This window comes from Ananas comosus, linkage group 10, assembly GCF_001540865.1.
Source record: "Ananas comosus cultivar F153 linkage group 10, ASM154086v1, whole genome shotgun sequence".
NCBI lineage: Eukaryota > Viridiplantae > Streptophyta > Magnoliopsida > Poales > Bromeliaceae > Ananas > Ananas comosus.
In genome coordinates, this window is record NC_033630.1 from 2134232 (window position 1) to 2159131 (window position 24900).

Sequence of the window (24900 nt, forward strand, 5' to 3'; positions counted from 1 at the left end):
TCATCGCGATATGCGGGACGTAATATTACATACGAAAACAAACATATTACTTTCTCACCGTACATAACGCAATCTCTCTGTAATCCCAAACGAAGCCTAACTTCTCTTCTTCTTCTATTTCTTATATTTTTTTATTTTTTATTTTTTTTGTTCAGGGAAACCATGCAAAGAGGCAGCTCATCCTTTGATCACCATCACAAAGAATTTTGTTATGCCCGTATAATTATGTGCACGTAAAATCATGGCATCATTAAAAGATTCACGCGCATAAAAATAAATGCTGCACTGGTGTGTGTTTTACAACATCAACGAAAAAATTTTCAATTCTCCGCACGATTTGGGAGACATATGCATAAATTTTTTTTTCTTAAAAAAATATTAATATTTATATTAGAACTCATAATAATGAGAATGATTTCGCCGCTGCTTAATTAGTTGGCATTGTACTTCTAAAGTGCAAATTGACAGTGATGAGGATTAATTGCACTACAGCCCAACTAACAAAGAGAAAATGACACGAGGATTACGGAAGTGATGATTCCAGTTTTCTCTGTCGCTTTGCACCTCATATTAATTATTGGTTGCATTATATTGCTAAAAATGCGCCTTGTTGTTAGTTGATCCATATTTATTCTTACAAATTGTTGATGTATAGATACAAAAAAATGTAGATTTTATAAAGAGATTTCGACGACGAAATTTAAGAGATTTTAGATTCATGTCCGGGGATGCTTAAAAAATCTGGGGCTTAAGACTCTAACAATTGCTAATATTTTTTCTCTTGCGTGCATCTCCTAGTCATAGTTGTTACCCAAAAGATTAATTAATTAATTTGATCGAAAATAATTCAGAAATAATATTGACAATTTCACTAAACATGTATAATGGTATTGACTTTGTCCGTCTATGTACTAATAGAGAGGAGAAAGTTTTATCTGCACCATTAATATATTTTATTTATTGGATTTATATCAAACCAACCATCCCAATGATGACATGTTATCTTAAAGAAATTAAGTAAATATTACACACTATATAGTCTCCCTCATCTAATATATATAGCTGAGATATGGAACAAATTAAGAACCCATGAACTTCTTAAGTTTAATTATAACTATTAAAGAACTATTTCTGACAAACAGTTCTAATTATTTCATGTTTAAAAACTTAAAATTTTAGAGACAAACTATTGTTTCATATTTATTTTAACATCACTAACTATACGTACCTAGTGCACCTTGAATAATTATAACATTTCTTTTTTTTCAGTTTTTTTGCGACAACAAATATACTATACCTCGTGGATCGTACGAAGAAATTAATGAAAGCCTAAAGCTAACCAAACGAAGTTTTCTAGTAAGCGGCTCCTTTCGTTGGTATTATTATGCCTTTCACTATGCATGTCATAAACACGGTTCCTTTCTTAGGTATTGTTTTGTCATTGTGCATGGCATTGATAATAGAGGACCCTCTATCTCTCTCTCTCTATATATATATATATTATGTACAAGAACATGTCTCACTATTCCTATGCTCGTGTGCTTTAATTTAGTACATTTTGTGTAGCAGTGGTTTGTATAGCCCATGGACTTCTCCAAGAGTTTCCTCTTCTTTGCCGTGCTCTCTCTAATGTCGTCCGCCGCAGACGAGCAGTTGTCGATTGCGTACTACGCCACAAGCTGCCCGAGCCTTCATGAGATTGTGCGCTCGGTCATGACCCAGGCCGTCGCCGTTGAGCCGAGGATGGGCGCTTCCATTCTTCGCCTCTTCTTCCACGATTGCTTCGTACATGTAGTTTCCTTCATTAATTTGCATCATTGAACGTATATATACCATTTCGAATGCGCACAAAGGATATCTAGATCCCTATGTTCAAATTTTGATTAGTAAGTAATACGTAGCACGCGCCAGCAGTTAACACTCAATTTTTTCGAGATGTATCTCAGTTTTAAGTTATTGTGATTACAGTGTCCTACATTTTTTGAGGCTCCAAGATAATGCATGAAACATTTCGTTAGATGTTTCGCCACAGTACCATTTCATGTTGGTTTTTATTAGTCACTAACTAACACATAACTTTCAAATAGTTACTAGCTTTTAAGGAAAGAAAAAAAATCAAGATAAAATAAAAAACCAGCTTTTTAAAATTATAGGAATGATGCATTTTCAAATGATTTGTTGGTTGCTTTTCTTTTTTTTTTTAAAAAAAGAAACCTAAAAAAGAAATGAAAACTAATCACATTTATACGGATCATTACTTTTATTATGAATTTTGAGCTCTTATCCAATTCTAAACTTTTTTTATTGATGTAGCCAAATTTATAAGTAATATATAATTCATTTTACATATTTCTTTTTTTTTTTTATTCCGCTAACGCAAGTGCACATCAATTTTTCTCCTCCTGTGCATTGATATTTCACAAGCAAAAAGTAATAAATTAAAAAAGTAGAATGTGGAAACAGTAGTAATAAAAGGCTTTACACTTTTTGATTTTTAAACATAAATTTACCATTATTTCTATCTCAAATTTTGTTGAATATTGTTGTAATTAAATTTCACATTCCAATTTAGTTGACATGATATTGTTATTTCACTAATGTGTTTAGTGATGCAAAATTATGATTATTGTCACATTATCGATTACAATATTGTAACATTGACAACACATTAACTATATGTTACTATTCGATCATTTGAGAATCAAAGTACCGTACATCTCAAAGTTTGATGACCAAGGTATGATTTAGCCTAAATCGAAACACAACATATATAAACAGTTGTTAGCGCAGATTTTAAGTTACTAAACACACATTAATTGTGCTAATGTTTGTTCTACGCACAGGGCTGCGATGGCTCGGTATTGCTGGACGACACGCCGACCTTTCGTGGCGAGAAGGGAGCGAAGGGGAATGCAAACTCGCTTCGCGGTTTCAAAGTCATCGACACCATCAAAGCCAGTGTCGAAGCCACTTGCAAAGCCGTCGTTTCCTGCGCCGACATTCTCGCCTTAGCCGCGCACGATGGAGTCCAGTTGGTCAGTATTCATTTTGTTTAACTTAAAAATCACAAGTTTTGAAAATCTATTATCTAAACATTAGACGGTTCTAAAACTCTGTTACGTAAAGATACGTGTCCGTAAAATTTTTGTTTACTATTTAAAGTCTATGCTGAGCTCCGAATAGAATTTTTGTTTCCATAAGGATTCATTTATTGACTCTATCAAACTGCAGCTAGGAGGACCATGTTGGCCTGTACTGTTAGGCCGCCGCGACTCGCGAAAGGCGAGCCTGAGTCGGGCCAACAAAGACCTTCCCAAGCCCAACTCCAACCTCAGCACTCTGGTTGACGCATTCGCGGCGAAGGGCCTCAGCGCGAGCGCCATGACCGTGCTCTCGGGTGCGCACACGATCGGCCAAGCACGCTGCACCAACTTCCGCAACCACATCTACAATGACAGCAACATCACCCCACTCTTTGGACTGTTTCTACAGCAGGCGTGCCCGCGGGCGGGCAGCGACGACTTCAACTCCCCTCTCGACTTTCAAACCCCTAACCAGTTCGACAATGCGTATTTCCAAAACCTCATGGTCCAGACCGGCCTGCTCCACTCCGACCAGGAGCTCTTCAACGGCGGGCCGATGGATCAGCTGGTGGAATTCTATGCGAACAATGCGGTGGCGTTCGCCGACCACTTCGCGGAGGCTATGATCGAGATGGGGAATATCGGGCCGTTGACCGGCGAAAAAGGAGAGATTAGACTCAACTGCAGGAGAGTGAACTGAGGTTAGTTTGCTGTATTCTTCCGAGGTTGGATAAATGGACCTACGTATGCGTCGATTATGGTTTGATGTGAACAAATTAAGTTTTATTACGTTCGTTTTTCTTTAGGTATAATTCAAGTTGCCCACAATTCGCAGGGAATTGTTTTGCTGTTTTCTTTTATTACACAAAATGCATGCTTTTTGTTGTCTTGAAAAGTGAACAAAAATAAGGTGAAATGTTTACATCATGGACAACCACGCATGTCTCAAAGAAAAAAGTGTTTATCATGGTTTTTTTTTTTTTCTTTTTTTCTTTTGGAGAATTTTATCATGTAAACGCTCATGAGTCGCATCACCATATGAATGTTTTCTTTTTCTTTGTTATCTTTCTTATGATCTCTCTAGGTTAGAGAGTTTTTTTTTTTTTTAACTTTTGTATAGAGTGAAATTCAAACATGTACAGAATTCAACGTTATTTGAAAAGCGTGCAAAATAAGTGTATTAAGTACCGATAGTAAAAATTCTCTATCGAAACGCTTGGTACGTATAAACTATGTATGCACCCGTTCATTTATCTTCCATATAATCTTAGATTCATACTATATTAGCTATGAACCAATTAAATCGTTAGCAATATCCAACATCTTTAGATTTTTTGTCTGAATTAAAACATTAATTATTGAGTCATTGATAGAGCAATATTCGTTAACTAACACACCAGATATGTGGGTGAGAGTTTAAGTTGGTGGTTCGAACATACAAATCGGCGCAAACATCTCTTTCATTCCCGTGCTATGCATTGAAAGATGCATTGCACCAACCATACGGCCAAATCCACAAAGTAGAGGAGATCATCCTCAATTATCACGCGTGTAGACCCATGACTCAACCCCATATGGTTGTAATTTACGAATCAACTTCAAATTAGCAATTCATTATTGGCACATGATAGCTCATTCGATAGGCCATACGAGTGACATGAGACTCATCCTAAATGAACCGCTCAGTTTGGCCCTTCGAAGGTAGTTTGATTAGTGCGTTTTTCATCTAACTCAAATTGTATTTTTGTTTTAGCACGACCATTTTTTGGTTTAGTGTGACCAAGCCTAAATTGAAACCATGTTAAGGTACGTAGCATTAATTTGTCTGAGATCTGGTCCAGCGAAATCTTACACAGATCCAATCATGTTAAGTGTAGACCGTCGATTACAACGATTAGCGCGTAAGCGAAACAAAGATTAATTGTACGAGAAGCTTCTCCATAAAGAGTCAGTATAATTAATCATTCATCATTGTTTTAATGTTCGCGTATTAAACGAGATGGACAATTAATCAACTGTATTTCACTGCTCAGCCATCCATACAGCGAATTGGTAGTATAAATTACCAGCAACAATATGGTACTAAGATCGTACAGAAATAATTTATAATTAACAGTTCACTTTTAAAGTAGCTTAATTCATCTTTCCAATGAATGAAAACACGCTATCTTTTTCTCAAAGAAAAAAAAAAAAACTTTTAAAGCATTTAACTTGCCTTAGCACAAACTAAATGATTGTCACGGGTAGAGCAAGTTGACCAATAATTAACTCAGTGGCAAACTCGGTTATCAGTATAAATCCAACAAAACGCTTTCAATACACCTCATCTGTTTCTATCAAAAACAACTCAATTAGCACAATAAAATCGAGCAAAACAGGAGCATGTCTAAATCAAGGTCATTTGACCTCTCTCTCTAGGGTGAGAGAGGATATATATATATATATATATATATATATATATATATATCCTTATCATTTTAAATTTAATAAGAGATAAGTAAATATAAATTTGGGAAATGGGTACAAACATGTTACTATCTAAGAGAGCCGAAAAAAAAGAAAGAAAAGGATAGAAGCAATAAGCTTTTTGTAGATCAAATTGCAAATGCGCATCTTAGTTGTCTCGGTCAAAGCAAATTGTCAATTAAAGAATAAAATTTAATTCGCAGGTGAAAAATAGGACGTACAGTATGGGCGAAACTAATTTGAAAATTCTAAACTAATTAAGCCAAATGAGAACTGAATGAATTAAATTTTGTCTAAACTCGAGCCAAACCCAAAAACTTTAATTGACAAGTTTGAAAAGTAGGCCAGCATGAAATAAATTGAGCCATAAGAAAGGCTGAATCAAGTTGTTCTATCCTATATTAGAGGACTCAGATCCAAATCAAAAATCAAATTTAAAAAATATTCCTTCATATCATATATATGTATTGACCAAAATTTTAGTTTTTAGTTAATACGCAAGTAATATTTTTAACAAAAATTATCATTAAAATTTATAGATCACAATTAATTAGAACACAACCCTTACTGTAAATTGCAATGGCCCTGTTTGTGCATGTTCTCTGGATCTATAACACTGGTCACATGGAACCTATACTTACATGGGTAGCAGGGCTACCTAATTTTGTCAGAAGAAATTTTTTTTAAGAAAACTGTGAACATCCAAAGGTATTCAATTAATTTACCTTAAAAATAAACTAAGTAACATTTTTATCTTTTGAATTAAATAGTTCGTATTAGAGTGAATATATATTTTTCTTGAGAAAATATAGCAAATTATCCACTTCATTCATAAAAAAAAGAAGATAAGCTTAGCAATAGGGTTGAGGTAGCAGGGTCTTGAACCCATTAAACAAAATCTAAAATATTAAAGTAAGATAATATTGGAGGAGAACTAATAAGAAGTACAAAATATTAACATCAATCAACCTATTCTATCTACTTAAAACTTAAATAAGTTTGGATTACTACTTCTAACATTATCGACATCACCATCCTAATTAATGAATACCATATAACGCCGAAACCTCTCTATGTGAGATTACTCACAATTTTCAAACTTAACGGCCACAACTCTTATCCTGATGCATAATCGATTTCGTCAAATTATAATATCCAAAATGAATCAAAGAGGCCCAACATTTTTCAAAAGAATTAATTGGACCTCAAGTGAAAAGTCAAATTAAGCCTAAACAAGTTGAGTTTGATTACAAAAAATATTTAAAGAGAAATGAATTGCCCATTTGTATCCCCACAACTGTTTCCAACCCAGTTGATACAAAAGGACAGTATAATGCAAGCGAAGGTTCCCTTCGCGTCCCATACTCTGTTACTCGATGTGGGGGTCGTCAAAAGCGTGTGTCCGTATACCCACAACTTGTTGTGTATTTAATTCCTATAAAACGAAGCATCTCTCTCCTTTTTTTTATTATTATATAGTTTTTAATAAAAAGTTCAAAAAAGCCCCCCTTACTAAGATGAATTGGCAACTCCATGATATAATTATTGTATTTTATATTTTATAAGGAAATACGTTTACTATTGATCGAGTCGTAAAAAAAACTATGTTTCATAAGGAGTAAATAAGATATATGGATATTTCTGTATATTATTATGTCAACATATAATGCTACTTAGGACCTGTGTAAAAAAAAATATGTATATTTTTATAAAAAATAATTCATACCTTTATATTCTAAATTTATTAATTTTGGTTTATTTCAAGCATGATAAATATTATTATACGGTAAATATTTTTGTGTAAGAATACAGGATTAATTAAAGCCGCTACAACAAATCTTGCACTTAAGAATATTTTAAACAGTAATTAGCGACACTTTAAAACGTCGTAAGAATAACCATGATATTTGTAAAAGCGCCGAGTAAAGAGTCATTAAAGTAAATATATCAGGATAAGTATACCGACGCTTTAATATAACATCGAAAGATTTTTATCAGTATTTGATAAAAATATATTTATTGGCGATACTTCATCATGGTGTCGGCACATTGCAAATATTGAAGACATTAGAATATAGTATCGTTTAAAATATATTTTATTGCAGTGAGCATAACACATGTGAAAGTTCAGAAACTAAAGTATTGAGATAAAAAAAAAGAAAAAAAAAGAAAAAAAAAAAACAAGCATCCAGCATTGTATACTTTATTATCATGCGATTTACTTAACCATTTACTACTTTTATTTAATGGGTACGCATAGAAAAAAAATATAAAAATAAAGAATAATTGCCTATATACCCCTCATACGTTTGAAAATATCTGATTTATCCCTACTTTTTTCTTTCTTTCTAAAATACCCCTCATATATTCCACCGTTATTGTAAAATACCCTGGCAGTTATCTCCTGTTAAGTTAATTTGGGTTAAACGCGAGTTAAATATGTACCACAGTTAAAAAAAAATTAAAATGTCAATTTTGCCTTTAACTTAAAGAGCAAATAAGAATGTTGGTGACGATAAAGGGGTATATTGGAAAAGATCAAAAGTCAAAATACTTTTTGTGTCCCTGACTTTAAGGACAAATAAGAAAGTCAGTGATGGTGGAAGTGTATATTTGAAAGGACAAAATAGTAATTTTATAGAGATAACAGAGTTCATTTACAGCTTTTAACTTTAGGAATATATTAGAAATAGGTTGGAACGTAGAAAGAATATTTTCAATATTAGCCATCTAAGAGAGATAAATCGAAAAGTCGGAAACTTTTCAGAAAAATATAAGCAATTGCCGAAAAAAAAAAAAAAAAAAAAGCATCCAGCATTTTATACTTTATTATCATGCGATTTACTTAACCATTTATTACTTTTATTTAATGGATACGTACGCATAGAAAAAAATATATAAAAATAAAGAGATGAGCTTGAAATGTTTGCAAGATAACTTGTGAAGGCAAATACATAATACCATAGGGGGCTATATGAAAAGTATGTCAAAATTTGACGCACCATTTCCGGTCGCCGTCAAAGGCTCAACGCAGCAGCTGCAGTTGGGGCGCGCAAATTAGTCAAAAAAAGAATGCGCTAGTTCGGACGATCGAGCTTCCGATTTTAGCATGTGGCCATGCATGCAACCACGCCACTATAAATAGCATCCCCCCTCCACACGCTCTCTTCATTCACCCAAATATATCCAAGCTCAATTAACTAAACTCTCTTTTCAATCACCAACCACTATTAATTTCCGTGTGTTCTAAAGCTATGGCTTCTTCCTCCCATCGATTCCTAATCCTTTGTGTTCTCTCGCTGCTCGCTCTCGCGGCCCGTGCGCAGCTTTCGCCGAATTTCTACGCGAAGACGTGCCCCAATCTGCAAACCGTCGTGCGGTCGGCGATGTCGCAGGCCGTCGCCAAGGAGGCGCGCATGGGCGCGTCCATCCTTCGCCTCTTCTTCCACGACTGCTTTGTTAATGTAAGCTTCGTTGTTGGTTTTTTTTTTTTTTTTTTTTTTTTTTTTTTTTTATCTCTAATCATCCATTCACATAGTATGTGTATATATATATACTTGGTAGTAGCTGATTATACAAGAGATTTTTGTTTATCAGGGTTGCGACGGCTCGATTCTGTTGGATGACACTGCAACATTCACCGGAGAGAAGAACGCGGGGCCGAACGCAAACTCTGCTCGCGGGTTCGATGTGATCGACACCATCAAGACCCAGGTCGAAGCGGCTTGCAAGGCCACTGTCTCGTGCGCCGACATCCTCGCACTCGCAGCCCGTGATGGTGTGAACTTGGTTAGTATTAAACGCTCCCTGAATCTTTTTTTATTATTTCTAGTTTAATTTGATATGAACGTAAAAATTTAAGTTATTAGAGAATGGTGTTTTAATTTTTTTTATTTATTTATAATCTTGGCAGCTTGGGGGGCCAAGTTGGACAGTACAGCTGGGCCGCCGCGATGCGCAGACTGCGAGCCAGAGCGCGGCGAACACCAACCTGCCAGGCCCCGGGTCGAGCCTCGCGACGCTCATCTCGATGTTCTCCGCCAAGGGACTGACGGCCCGCGACATGACGGCGCTCTCCGGCGCCCACACCATCGGGCAGGCGCGGTGCACCACCTTCCGCGGCCACATCTACAACGACGCCAACGTCAACGCCTCCTTCGCCACGCTCCGCAAGCAGACGTGCCCGCAGTCGGGCGGCGACGGCAACCTCGCCCCGCTCGACATCCAGACCCCGACAAAGTTCGACAACGCATACTACCAGAACCTGGTGTCGCAGCGCGGCCTCCTCCACTCCGACCAGGAACTGTTCAACGGCGGGTCGCAGGACTCGCTGGTGCGCACATACAGCACGAGCGCCTCGACCTTCACCGCCGACTTCGTCTCGGCGATGATCAAGATGGGGAACATCAGCCCGTTGACCGGAACCAGCGGCGAGGTCAGATTGAATTGCCGGAAAGTGAACTAAGATGCTGAAACATACGTACGTACGTACGTACATACTACGTACGTGATTGATCAGTAAAAGGCTCAAAGTGACGCGATTGGATTGGGTGAAATTTATTTGTTTGGTTTTGGATTCGTACTACACTGAGGTTGGCTTGGGTCCGTGTGAATGTGTCGATCATTTCATTTTTTTTGAATAATAATATAACTAGGCACCGACAACGGTCCGAAGGGACCGTGGTGAATTTGTAATTGATTTTGTCATGTTGTTCATTATTTATATACATTTCAGATGTGAAGCAGATAAATTATTAGTGAAAATACTATGATTTGATTAATTTTCGTGCCAAGAGTAACGTGTTAATTTACAAAGATGCTTGTAACATGATGAACCCATCAATCCATGATGGAATACCACCTCTCAGTCACTTGCGAGTGCCCATCCCACGTGGTTGCACATGGAAGTGTTTTACCCAATTATTAAAGTTCAAAGATAACCCACTAAATTGGTACATTACACTAGTAATTAAATATTTCAATTAAAATTACAAATTTAAGAAGGCAAATCTGTGTACCCACTAATTAAATTGGTACATTACCCAATTCTTTTTTTATTTTTTTTAAATAAAGAGTATTTGTTGAGATGGGGGTGTTTAGGTCCTTTAGGATGTGCCCTCACTTGTGCATTCCAACGCAGGAAATGTAATAGAGATAAAGTTGGCAGGGGATAAGCTTCCTTGTTGCAGTATATGCTTGTCTCTCCTTTTTCTTACTTACTAAATGACAACATGTATCTGATGAGTTGAAACACTTTTTCTTTTTTATTGAAAAGTTTCAGGGAGTAAATTTAGAAAAAGATTAAAAAATCAAGAGAGAGGAGGCATTAAACTTTACTATCAATATATGATCTCTCTAATGTAAAACTTAAATCCAATCACATCATAAAAGAGTATACTTTTCCGAATAAAAGCGTACAAAATTTACCTAAACTATAGATTATTTTGAGTTCTTTCAAAATTTAAATCTATCGTTTATCTTTATAAATTTAATTAGTATACTTTATGCAATTCTTATACTATAAATTTATTAAGATAAATAGTTAGCTTATATATGTTCTAAAGTTAAAGTATCATTGACTGTTTGAGATCAAACGAATTAAAAAGTTAGAAGAATTAATATTCAATTTAAAATGCATGATGTATAATTCAGATAAATTCTGAACAATTAATTTTACTAGCCAATATCTTGTTCGATCCGAATCACATGAGGCGGAAAATAAACCATTTCGGACCCACTTTTGAAACCAGCAATGAAAGGGATAGACCACATAATCATAACGCCGTAGACATGTTTGCGATAATGATCGATATATTTTGGGCGAAGGCAAAGTCATTTTCAGTGATAGTTGTTAACCATTTGTTGTTTTCTCAATGCGTGCCAAGCTGTATAATTGTTTAGATTTGGTTGACATTTTACACTAGTCAGAGCGACAAGAACCACAAAATTTTACATTTTCATATGTTGTTGGGGAATGCTGTTATACATGAAGTGGACACTATTAATTAGCTCATGCAGATAAAAATCTAACAAATCTGACAAATCTGACAAATCTAACAAATCTGACATAATATATATATGTTGTTAGATTTGTTAGATTTGTTAGACAAAATTATCTGATAATATCAGTCATTAGATTTGTTAGACATAATATATATATTATCAGAAGTACCTAAAAACTAAAATTATTTAGTTTTTAACATTATTTGTTTAATGGCCAAAAAGTCTCAAATTTTAATGACCGATATTACGTGTTTGTAAGTTTAATGATGTTGAATGATCTATCTTAGGAAAAAAATTGGTAGAAATTTTTTTACATTATTAAGAATACAATCAGTATTTCTGATCTAAAATTTAAATCTTCTATTATTTTTTTAAAATTTTATTTTTAACTATTTATTTTGAAATTATTTATTCACTAGGCCTCTATATTTTCAAAAGTATTCTAGCTCGATCCCATACATACTTGACAGTATGTTAATAGGTTATAAACTAACGATAAACCAAAAGCTATTTTCATAGATATGCTTAGAATGATAGTTTAAGGGTCCAAATTTTAGGTATTGACTTATTGTAACAAAGTTAATGGTATTGACTTATTGTAACAAAATTTAAGTTTAGGAGTACAAAAATGAAATTGAAGTTAGCATTGAATCTTCTTTGACTAATTAACACAGCTCGACAGACCCAAAGTCATTTTCATAGAAAATGCTTAGGATGAAAGTTTGAGAGTACAAAATTAAAAATATCGACTTATTATAACAAAATTAGAGTGAAAAATGGAATTGAGAAGTTAAAATTGATAAAGTTTTATAGTCGAGAAATTAATATAGATTGGATGACAGCTGTTACATGCCTATATCCTTTTGGGAATCTTTTTGAGAAGCTAACCAAGAAGGTACCCAAAGTCCACACAAAACAAAAAAATTTAAAATTAACTTTAATATTAGGAATAATTTTAATTGTATTTATACAAAATTTAAAATTATAAAATTTTCGACACAAAGTTAAATTATCAAATAAAGCTTAGAATATGCAAATTTATCTCTACAGGTTATCTATTACTTGTTAGCTGTTAAAGTTCACTGTTAAAACTGTTATACCCTTATAAAAATATTATTTTTTTTTAATAAACTGTTGTAAAATTCATGACTTATGTTTCAAATAGAATGAAAGAAATGCTAGAATTAATAAAAATACTAGAGCTCATAAATGATGTTAACTATAATAAAAAGTGTTTATTTATAGGCAGAATATTGCCAAAATGGTTATATATTGTGTACTTAGAAGAAAATTTAGTTATAACCGATTGATAAACTAGAGATATATATTTCAATCTATACAATTTTGAAGAGATATATTTGTTAATTACTAAAAGTTTGTAGAGATAAATATGCAATTTCATTAGTTTAGAGATATAAATACAACTAGTATTTAGTAGGATATTACCTACTAAGTTAATCTAATTAAAAAATATCCAAAGATACATTTAACAGGCATGTATATTGAGTTATCCAATTTCGGATGGCCACAATACCATGATTATTAGAACTTGATTGGCACTTTTCTTAATTCTAGGTGAAAAAGTATTATTATTATTATTATTATTATTTTGGTCCAAATTGGAGAGTTGAGTAGGCTATGCAACTTTGGAGAGCTTTTGAATGGGGGCCACGATGCATTATGTGGGCCCCATCCAATCAAAGAGAGCGACACGGTTCATTTTAATTGACTATGTATGTTGTGTTAATTAGTTACCAATTATATATGCATAGTAACTTCTATTTGCAATAGTTTGTACTTAAAGTCTTGTTTTGATGGGGATGATAAGCCATTAAAAATCCGCTAACAAAAATTGCATCGACCATGCTTGCAGAGAGTGGCTTCTTCTGTACTAGTCTGTATGTCAATCATTCAATAACCACTACAACAAAAACGATGTATAGCGACACTTTTAAGTATTGGTACATATTAAAAAAAGTATTGCTGGCTAAATTACCGTCACTTTTTAAAAGTGTTGTTATATATGGTGTCGCTGTAGGTAGTGCCGCATTAATATTTGGCATCCACTCCTCCAGCGACCTAGGATTGAGAGATATATGGCGATCGTAGCTTTCTACAATTCCTGCGAGATTCTCGCAGTCGAACTCCAGCCGCCAGAACCCTAACTTGTCGGCTGTGGTGGCGGTGGAGGAGGAGAAGGGAAGATGGTGATCAATTTTTTTTTTCTTTTTTTTATATATAATTGGGCTGAGTGGATTGGGTGTAGTTGGCTGAGTAGAGAAACTTTTTGTTTTTAATTAGATTGGACTTTATATTTAGGTCTTACTAGATTTTTTTAAAAAATTTGGCAGGATACTTATATAAAAATATCTCAAAAATGTGTTTCTATAACTTAATTCTGTTATAGTAAATAACTATAGAGAGCGTGCCACATATATGAAAAAAAAGAAAAACAGCCAAAGTGATAAAGACAAAATAATAAAAAAAAAAGCTTACCGCTTTGACTGCAATTTGGTGGGCATCTTGACTAGGGAAAAATAATGTCATTTTTCGAAATATTTGTTCAAAAGTCTCTTGAATTTGTGGGACGAGACATGTCATTACCGCAGCGCTCCTTTCCTCCTTCTGTCTCTATCTCTTTTTCTATTTTTTTTTCCTATTTTTGTTCTAACGAGGCTCTTACTACTCTACAAATTACAGCTAAATTTATTTAACTTAATAAATAAAGTGAATAGTTTACTATTTTTTTTAAAAAAAAGCATTGACCAAAGAAAAAAGTAATCAGTGGATAAGGTTGACAACTGATTAAAAAAAGTCCACAAATTCCCAACAAGCTTGTAAAAGCATGAGAACGAAAAGGCCGTTGCATAAAGTTGCTTTCGCTCTCGATCCCCACCATTCAATATCGGCTTCTGCATGCGTGATGCAATTTTCTACGCGTACGTACGTACGTATCCCAGTTGTATATAGTGTATATACTCCCCGGGTGAACTCTCTCTCAGTTCACCTTTGTATGTATTTTCTTGGTTTTTGATGTCTTGAAATTAAATAATTTAAGTCAAATAAATTAGAAATTATATCATGGTGATCATATATCTATAGATGGTTATACTAAATTTAATGGTTGAAACCTAGATATATAGTTAATTGCCAGTAACTACTAAATCATTAGATTTAATATAACTTTTAATTTAATTAATTGACATTTAGAGGAAATAAATTTAAAGGAACCGTTTTAAAAATCGCCTATGGTCGAGGGGGGTTTATGTACATTTTTACCTTTTGTTGTCTCTTTCGTCCTCCTTATTTGAAGCACGCTGTGTACGTAGCAGCAATGTTTGAAAAGTCAACACTGGACTATATATCCTTTGCATGGATGATGCATGCAAAGGACAGTAGATATGTAAATACCACTATATATTGATTCTCATATCCCACATTTTGCATTCAATCTAACAAAAAAGATCAGTTTAGCTATGGCAAGATTCTCTACTAAGCTAGTTGTATTTTTTCCTCTTCTCTCTCTCCTTGCTTTCTCGGCCCACGGGCAGCTGTCGTCGAACTTCTACGCAACCAGCTGCCCGAACCTACATAGNCGCGACCCACGGATGGGCGCGTCAATCCTTCGGCTCTTTTTCCATGATTGCTTTGTAAATGTGAGATACCAATCTCTTGTACAACTCTTTTTTATTATTGTTTTATGCATGCGCACAATCATCTGAACTTTGTCCGAATTCAACCAGGGCTGCGATGGCTCCATCCTTCTCGATGACACCGCGGCCTTCACCGGGGAGCAAAATGCCTTCCCGAACAAGAACTCGATTCGGGGACTCGAAGTCATCGACTCGATTAAAGCCCAGGTGGAAGCATCTTGTAGAGCTACTGTCTCGTGCGCTGATATCCTCGCCCTTGCTGCTCGAGATGGCGTCGTCATGGTATCTATCGCGCTCGTTGTACATACACTCTTTAGATGGACCTCGTCACAAATTGAACTAGACCGCAAAGGCTCAATCAGAGTTGTACATCTCGCTCTAAAATTTAACTAAGTTTGGATAGCTACGAAGTCAATAGTGCAACAAGTTTGCGCTTCTAAGCTGAGCTCGCTTTATACATGCACCCGTGTACTTTAAATTCGATACTTCGGGGTTCAAGTTAAGTTAGAAACGTTACTATCATGGCTACTATCTCAGTTATCTGTTAAGGCTATCACTGTTCAACGGGCTACTAAATTTAGGAATAAGATAATTAATTATATAACTTATCCAACTAAATAAGAACGTTCCATGGGATTGTACAATAAAATAATTATTCACAATAGTTAATGAGTAATTTACTAAAGAGTATGCATATGAAATTTCTCCTTACATTCGTGTATAACAATTTAAGCTTTTAGAGACAATAATAGTAATACGTTGCGAATACTGTAGTTGGGAGGACCAACATGGACCGTAGATCTCGGCCGCCGTGATGCGCGGACGGCGAGCCAGACCGCAGCGAACAGTGACCTCCCAGGCCCGAGCTCCAGCCTCTCCACCCTCGTCGCCAAATTTGCCGCCAAGGGCCTCGACGCCCGCGACATGACGGCGCTCTCCGGCGCCCACACTATTGGCCAGGCGCGCTGCGCCACTTTCCGCAGCCGCATCTACAACGACACCGACATCGACGCCGGCTTCGCGGCCCTGCGCCGCCAGAGCTGCCCCTCCATCGGCGGCGACGACAATTTGGCACCGCTCGACTCGCAGACGCCGAACCGGTTCGGCAACAACTACTACCAGGACCTCGTGGCGCGGTTCGGGCTGCTGCACTCCGACCAGGAGCTGTTCAGCGGCGGGCCGCAGGACGCGCTGGTCCGGCAGTACAGCTCGGAAGAGTCGGCGTTCGCTCGCGACTTCGCGACGGCGATGGCGAAGATGGCAACCATCAGCCCCCTCACCGGCACGGCTGAGGAGATCAGATTGAACTGCAGGAGCGTGAACTAGCTAGTGAAGACCATCAATTAATCCATGAGTTTGCTACAATTTTATCAATATATGATCGATTTAATAAGAAACGAATTCAAAAATATATTTAAGAGTGTTTTCTATTGAGAAAAAAAAGAGAAAATAATTAATTGAAAAGATATGGGTTTTGAAAGTTAAATTTGTTTCGGTATTTTTGGTGAAGTGGAGTTTATTTATGGACGAAGTTGCTTATTGAAGTTATTGTTGTTTTGTTTGAAATGACGAATTATTTAAAAATATTTGGTTAGTTACTGAAATGAAAATCAGAATAAACAACTAAAATATTTAGAATTTCAAAAGAATGTTTGGTTAAGACAAAGAAATGTGATGAAAGGAAAAAAGAGTAATGAACAGTAGGAGGAGATCGAAGGTGTTTATGAAAGAAGACTTTGAGTAGGTTTTATTAGAATGGGTTGATCTAGAATTATAAGCCTAATTAGGTCGTAAAAGGATTGGGTCATTCCCATTTCAAGTAGAATAAATCCGATTTCTCTAAAACACACAACAATTATTGGAATAGGTGAATCTCATTTCGATTCCAGAGTTTAAAGTTTGATGAACCAAACAAGCTCTTAGAATATTAGTATTTTTTGTGAAAAATATGTTAGCTAAAAGTTTTTATAATAGGTTGTTAATGGCTATGAAAAATGCAAGCTCCAAATCAAAACTTATGCTTTTCATGTTCTTTTTAGTAATTGGCTTTCTCATTGGATTTAAGAGCTTGTTTTGTCCATTTATTTTATATTATAGAATCAGAGTAGGATTCATTAATTTCAATAGTTAATATTTATTTTACAGAAATCATATTTTGATCCCCATTTTACTCTAGAGTGAAAATGATTCAATTCATTTGTGGTTCAATCTAACTATGAATTTTAAATTGGTGCATTTTAAAGCAAATCATTCAAAACTCTCTCTTGCAAACATCTTCGTTTTTGGTCTATTTTGACTTCCATTTCAATAATAAATAACATATTTTTTGAATGATTCATCATTCTATTTTCAATTCTAATATAATCTAACTCTATTTTTTATTTTTATTGCAATCTTGAACCAAGCATCCTCTAATAAAACTACAAAGATATCATTCCCACGTTGAACTAAAATAAGAGCCATGCATGCCAGCTTGCATATACTGTTACGTGAGCAGGATCGATGTTGTCTTTTCTCACCAAATTTTGCTAGAAAACTTACAAATTCTTTTATCGGACTCTATTATATATAAATTACATAATATATTTGATAAAATAATGAGAACTTATGTTAAATTGGAGGGATTAATTCATATGCAAAAAAAAAAAGTTAGCCTCCATTTATAGGCGAGCATTTTTTTTTTTAGAGATAGATAGCATGTTATCCACTTTGTTTGTTATATTTAAAAATAAATCTAACTAAAAATATAAATTAACTGAATTTCGAACTTTAAACTTCGAGTATCAATGACCAAATCGATTGGTTATAGGTTGGGGTGGCAATCCAGCTCGCTGTTCGCGAGCCAGCTCGTGTTCAGCTCGAAATGAGCTCGAGATCGAATCACTTGTTTAGTAAACGAGCCGAACACGAGCTGAATTTTTCAGCTCGTTTAATCGATTTGGTGATTGATACTCGAAGTTTAATAAACGAGCCGTGAGCTTTGTTTGTTATATTTATTATTCGTTGGCTAGCTCGTGAGTCAGCTCGTGTTCGGCTCGTTAATAAACGAGCCGAACATGAGCTGAATTTTTTGACTCGATACTTTAACAAGCTAGTTCGTTTTCGGCTCGTTTAAAAAATAAGCCAAATACACTGAACACGAGTCGACCCCAGCTCACTCGTGTTCGGCTCGTTTACACCCCTAGTTATAGGCGAGCACTTTACGCTTCTACTTTTCGTGAACTTATTTTCTTTTCTCTAGTGTTGTTACCCCCCTACGTCACATTCCCTTTTTTTGTGGGGGGCTTAATATGCCGTTTCGTGTAACAACCACATGTGTCAAACTCTTTGCAAAGATACTTAGCACGTGGTGTTGATAGGCGAGTTCGGTCCGTGGGCGACAAAGCCACGCAACTTCCCATTCATTGCGTGGGACCCATAAATGGCTCAAAACAAAATATTACAACAAATATATATATATATATAGAGAGAGAGAGAGAGAGTCTAGCTGTAGTGCTTGTAAAAACACCAAGCATTTGGTACTTGTAAGTTTTTTACCGTTAGATCTACTTCTCGGATGATTTTCAACCATTAGATTATACTATTCAACCAACCACCCACTCAACCGTAGGGGGTCCACATCATCCTAATCGCATATCTCTTAATCCAATGGCTAAAAATCTACAAGTACCAATAACTTAGTACTTTTAAAAACATAGGAGCTCAATTTTATATATATATATATATATATAGAGAGAGAGAGAGAGAGAGAGAGAGAGAGAGAGAGAGTCTCCTATACTATCTAAAGTATCGGGGCTCCGGTACTATAGTCCCGTTTTCAATCTTAGAGTGTTCAAATCAACGATCCACACCGTTAAAACTGATCTAGAGTATTTAAAGTTTTTCAAAATAAAATTTTATATTTTTTTGACATAGTTTACTTTATGATCAAATAATTTCAAAATTGTCAATTTTCAATGGCTACTATGGCGAGTTTGGAGTTTAACGGTGTAGAAGAATCTAAATTTTTTCAAATTTTGATAGAAAATACTTTAAACTATCTAAATTAAGGTTAATATTTTTAATCTTGAATTTAAAAATCCTATGCTCAAATTTTAAAGATTATTCAATTTTCACCGTCCATTTTGATATAATTTATTTACTAAGTAAACGATATCGAAAAAAACTAAAATTTTATTTTTAAAAACTCCATATACCCTAGATCATATTTAACGGTGTGGATCGTTAATTTGAACACCCTAAGATCGAAAACAATACTATAATACCGGAGCTCGGGTACTATAGATAGTATAGTAGCCTAGCTCTATATATATATATATATTGCTCCCTAGGTTTTGTTTCTTCATAATGTGCTTGTGAAGGTCTATGGTCGATCATGAGTTCTGTCACTCCAAGTGTAACATCAACATCAAGCAGCATCATAGCATATCACATAGTGGTCAGATTTGCATAAGCTACTTATCTACACTGAGCAAAAAAGATAAGACACATTAACCATACGTGAGTGAATCAAGAGAATACGCATACTACTACCCTATCTCTCAAAGTAAAATATTATAATTCATTCTTAACAATCTGTTGCTTGCTTTTCGACTTCACATCTCAAACTAGAGCTGAAAAACCTCGTGCTTGAACACTTGTTCTATATGTCATTAGAATCAACTTAAAAGTACAGGCTCTCTGTGGCATGAGGAGTTTCCTACTACATTTTTCATGCTCAATTATTCAAGTTGCAAATCTCTTTAAAAATAACATAAAGAAGCTGATAGATCATAATCCTAAAATCTAACTGGTTTTCTATCTAAGATTTTTCTCCTTTTTTTTCTCTTTTGGCAAGTAACAAATAAACTGTCACAGTAAGCAGTAGGAAGACATAAGATCATAGCAAGAAAGTCAGTGAGCACCTGTCGCTGGTCCTGAACACAGCTCCAGCATTCTCTAACAAGATCTTGAGCAATTCCAAAGCCACAATCTTCCCTTTCATCAGCGCAGGATCTGCTGCCGCATCCTTGGGAGGGGTCTTCATCGAGAGCTTACACAAAGCCCGGAACACCAAGAACGCATCTCTCCTCAGCTTATTCCCGATCTGCACCTCCGCATCGTCCTCCCTCTCCACCGCCACCCCGTCCACCCCCAACTCATCCTTCCTCCCTTCCAGTGCCGTCTTGTACATGCTGATCTCCCAATACTTGGCGTCCAACATATCCTTGTCAGTCGAATCCAGCAGATCTGCCGGATTCGTGCTCTCCACCGCTGTAGNTAAAGATATCCAAATCAATTGAATTTTTGTTAGAAAATTCTTTAAACTATTTAAAACAAGATCTATACTCTTGATCTTGATTACAAGACTCCTATCATCATTTTTTAAAGAATATTCATTTTCAGCCATTCGTTTTTTGTTCACTAGATGGATAAAAGAACAATATCGAAAGTGCGTGAAATTTGATTTCTAGGTAGTTTAAATGGTTTAGATCATATTTAACGGAGCCGATCGTCAATTTGGAAGCTCTATCATCAAAAACAACTCGATAGTAAAATGCCCCGTTTACTATTGAGAGTATTCTAGCTCAACTCTATATATATATATATACACCAGATAAAATATATAACATTTTAAGTTGAATATTCTAGTATTTTAAAATAGAAGAGAAAAAGGCCACCGAACTCACAAACGGTGCTCGGATGCGTATGGTTAAAGCACGTCTCTTATCCTCCATATTATAAAGTAAAATGAAAAGAGAAAAGAAAGAAAAGTAGAGGGTCCAAACACCGATTATTATTGTTATTAATAGTGAGTGGTGACAAATACCTACACTGATCGAGTAGTTTGAGCGTATCCGATTTTTGGCCGCCCTTATAAATATAAATTTGTCTGATAATTGTAAAGAGCGTTATAATGAATCATGATCACACGATTTTCAACATGCCCTAAACGTTTAATTTACAAGTGTGCGCTCTAAATTATAATGTTTAGGTTATCTTATTTGGCTTTAGCTACGATTAGGTGTGATTTTGTTAGATTGAATATTATTTGAAAAGAGCATGTTTTTACAAAAAGCATCAATTAGGAGCTTCTGCTTTTTAAGCCATGATCTTATTCTCTATTTTCTTTTACAAGCGAAGTATTGGTTATTTATTTATTTATTTATCTGCTATGCGCTCTATTAAGTATGTGAGTTTTGTGAAAAAGAAAGGTAAAGGTGGGACTAATTAAAGAAAGCAAAGTGGGAGATGACCTCATAGCAAGTTGAGAAGAAGCACACAACAAATTGTCAATCAACGTTGAAAAGAATGTCGATAATCAAGAAAAATATAGACAACAGATCAGGATCCAAATCCTACCTTACACCTAAAAATAGAAAGAAAATATATGATATTAATCTAAGTGGGAGGTGCACAATGTACATAACGACTTGGTTATATGTATATATATGTCCATTATTTAACCAGCAACTTTTTCTACAAAGATAACATGAACCATACGTGCTCATCTCATCTACACAACCCACCACTTATTCCATAATAGCCCTAACTTTCCGTAGAAGAACACATGCATAAATATATAATCTAAAAGTAAATTAAGTGAAACATGACATGGACAGCAAACATATATATATGTTTCTATTTCAATCAAATAGTTGGTAGATTTATCACTGTTAAAAATTATCCACCAACGTCTCCTTTTCACATGTACCCAACAAATTATTATATTTATATCCATTGAAATTGCCTAATCCATGTGATGGGATGGCCATGAATCGTGCTAGATTTAGCAATCGCGTTAAGAGTCAAAAAGAGTTGACCATTGCGAAAGCCTAACTCAATAAGTCCACACTAAACCACTCTACTTAATGAAACAACTCCTAGAAGAAGACGAAACTATTTAGTGTTTATTGGCGCTTCTATGTATCCCTAGTCAATATCGTCTCCTGCGTTTCGCGTTTGCATGCATCCACTTGTGTGTGTGTGTGTATATATATATATATATATTACCCAAATTGAACTAATTCTTGGAGTTTTATTGGTCGACTCTTTATACACCGAAAATAAAAAGAACTAATTTTGCAAACTATTGTCATTCATTCTATCTCATATATACTTGTATCCCGTGCTCAATGCCCTGCACACTTTTAATGTATGTAAAATAAGTCAATTTTTTAGATATTCGAATAGTTTGATTCAAAATACACGGTCAATGTATATTTAGATTAGTTAGTTGGTATCTTTATTGTCCAAATAAAAGACTCCAGTTCAAGTTATGCTTTGCGCGTGTGGTGCATATGCTTCTGACACGGCGCACCCGATTTAGAGAATATTTTCTCCACAAAAGTATTTGTTCAGTGTTTTTAATACCAAATTGCTTAATAATTATATTGCCCGTGTTGCATGGCCATTCCAATTTTATAATTTCTTAGCCACGTTACAGCAGCAAAGCAGCAAAGTTTGACAATTTAAGATCACCCCATTTGCATGCATGCATGCAAATGACACTATAAATAGTGCTTCACTCAAAAGCACTTGTATCACCTCAAACTCAACCATCTCTATCTACTGGCAACTTAGAGAGAGTTTAGAGCCATGGCCTCCTCCCAGAGCTTGTTCTCACTGTGCCTTCTTTCTCTCTTCGCTTGCGCCACATACGCGCAGCTCTCGTCGTCTTTCTACGACCACACTTGCCCGAAACTGCCGCGCATTGTGCGCACCGCCATGATCCAGGCCGTGAGGAATGAGCGGAGGATGGGCGCGTCGATTCTTCGGCTCTTCTTCCATGACTGCTTCGTCAATGTGAGGATCTGATCATAAAATGCTCTTAGTACTCTTCCTCACGCAGCCTTTTACTGATGGGAAGCGGTTGTGAATTTTGATTTACTTGTACTGCACTGTTTTTACAGGGCTGCGACGGTTCGATCCTTTTGGATGACACGGCGACCTTCACCGGAGAGAAGAATGCCTTCCCGAACCGAAACTCAGTTCGCGGCTTCGAAGTCATCGATACCATCAAATCGAATGTCGAAGCCGCCTGCAATGCGACTGTCTCGTGTGCCGACATCCTCGCCCTCGCAGCACGCGACGGCGTCTTCTTGGTAATACTAGCGAAAAGTTCTATTGAGTTATATTGCAAGTGAGATAAAGTCGGTAAATAGTGACCAAATTTAATAAATATGCTACTTCTTGCAATTCCTTTTCAGCTTGGTGGACCATTCTGGAACGTTCTGCTGGGCCGCCTCGACGCGACAACCGCGAGCCAGAGCACGGCAAACTCCGACCTCCCCGGTCCGAGCTCTGACCTCTCCACCCTCATCTCCAAATTTGCCGCCAAGGGCCTGACGGCCCGCGACATGACCGCGCTCTCCGGCGCCCACACCATCGGCCAGGCGCGGTGCGCTACGTTCCGCACGCGCATCTACAACGACACCGACGTGGACCCGAACTTCGCAGCGCTACGGAAGCCGAACTGCCCGGCGTCGGGGGGCGACGACAACTTGGCGCCGCTCGACGTGCAGAGCCCGAACCGGTTCGGCAGCGAACCTGCTGGTGCAGCGTGGTCTACTGCACTCGGACCAGGAGCTCTTCAATGGGGGGTCGCAGGATCAATTGGTGAGGCTATATAGCTTCAATGAGGGGCTCTTCGCGGGGGACTTTGTTACGGCTATGTTGAAGATGGGGAACATTAGCCCGTTGACTGGGTCAAATGGTCAAATCAGGTTGAATTGTAGGAAGGTGAACTAGTAGTAGTAGTAAAGGGAGATTTTGATGAAAAAGAAGTATTGATAATAATAAGAAGAATTAATTGTTTGTTAAAGTTTGGTGGTGTTTGGCTCTTAATGTGGCGGGGGTTAATTTGCGCTTGTAACTCTCATTGTACTCTGTTAATGTTGATTTATGAAGCAATTAATTCAAGATAATTGAGTTCCATTAATAGCTGATTGTTCTACAAAAAAAAAAAAAAGAAAAAAGAAAAAAAAAAAAGAGGCTTCTATGTTCGTTTCTTGGTGCTAGTTTTGTCTTACTCCTGCTAATTTTTTCTTTAAACTACAGCTTCTAGTAGAGTGCTTGATGACCAAACAGCATGTAGTCTTTACAGTGGTGTAAAGCAAAAAAAGAAAAAAGAAAAAAAAAAAGTTCTTAAGATCTAAAATAAAATCGCCAATTTACAGTTTTAAATTTTGTTGTAGGAAAAAAAAAAACTGCTAAAATGAACAACATATTAGATACCAACTCAGACGCTTAAAAAAATTAATATTTTACATGATATCAAGGCAGAAGATTGAAGATTCTATATTTATTTTTAACCATGGACTTATGTCTCCTTTGGAAGATGCCTCACACTGGTCTCTCAACCAATAAAAAGCTGCTTTTTTTAACCCTGTACACTAGACTTGGATCTGGTGAACTTAAACATGTCAAATTTAGCTCGACCTTTTTCTCCTATCAAGAGAAGAACCGGGTACAGGGAATTGATCACCAACCCTCAAGCCATTGCTTTGAATCTCCCAGTATAATTATAACCCAAAATTTTGGGCCTTTGACTTCTCAACCAATTCAAATTTCAAACCGTTGAGGAGGTAATTAATTAACAGTAATCTCTGTTCACTTAATAGAAACTTAAAAGGGCTCTTTTCAAGTCCACATTAAAGCTCATTGAAGTCGATATCAAACACTTCATACTTTGCGGAAATTAGATGGGGACTGCA

The 24900-nt window shown here is 36.0% G+C and overlaps 1 protein-coding gene and 1 pseudogene across 1 annotated transcript; both read left to right on the plus strand.

Moving 5' to 3' along the window:
* LOC109716722 lies at positions 1438-10334 on the plus strand (annotated as a pseudogene).
* Positions 15146-24085, plus strand: LOC109716032 (peroxidase P7-like). The gene is made up of 6 exons (XM_020241304.1): positions 15146-15208; positions 15296-15487; positions 15980-16520; positions 22782-22990; positions 23098-23289; positions 23771-24085. The coding sequence occupies exons 1-6, from the start codon at positions 15161-15163 to the stop codon at positions 23933-23935; spliced, it is 1347 nt and encodes a 448-aa protein (XP_020096893.1). The 5' UTR covers positions 15146-15160; the 3' UTR covers positions 23936-24085.

What these genes read in the sequence shown, in the direction of transcription:
- LOC109716032 (XM_020241304.1), top strand. Translation starts at nt 15,161, where the DNA reads ATGGGCGCGTCAATCCTTCGGCTCTTTTTCCATGATTGCTTTGTAAAT. An exon ending in TCCATGATTGCTTTGTAAAT is followed by an intron (nt 15,209 to 15,295) that starts GTGAGATACCAA and finishes GAATTCAACCAG; the next exon opens with GGCTGCGATGGCTCCATCCT. An exon ending in CACGCGACGGCGTCTTCTTG is followed by an intron (nt 23,290 to 23,770) that starts GTAATACTAGCG and finishes CACTCGGACCAG; the next exon opens with GAGCTCTTCAATGGGGGGTC.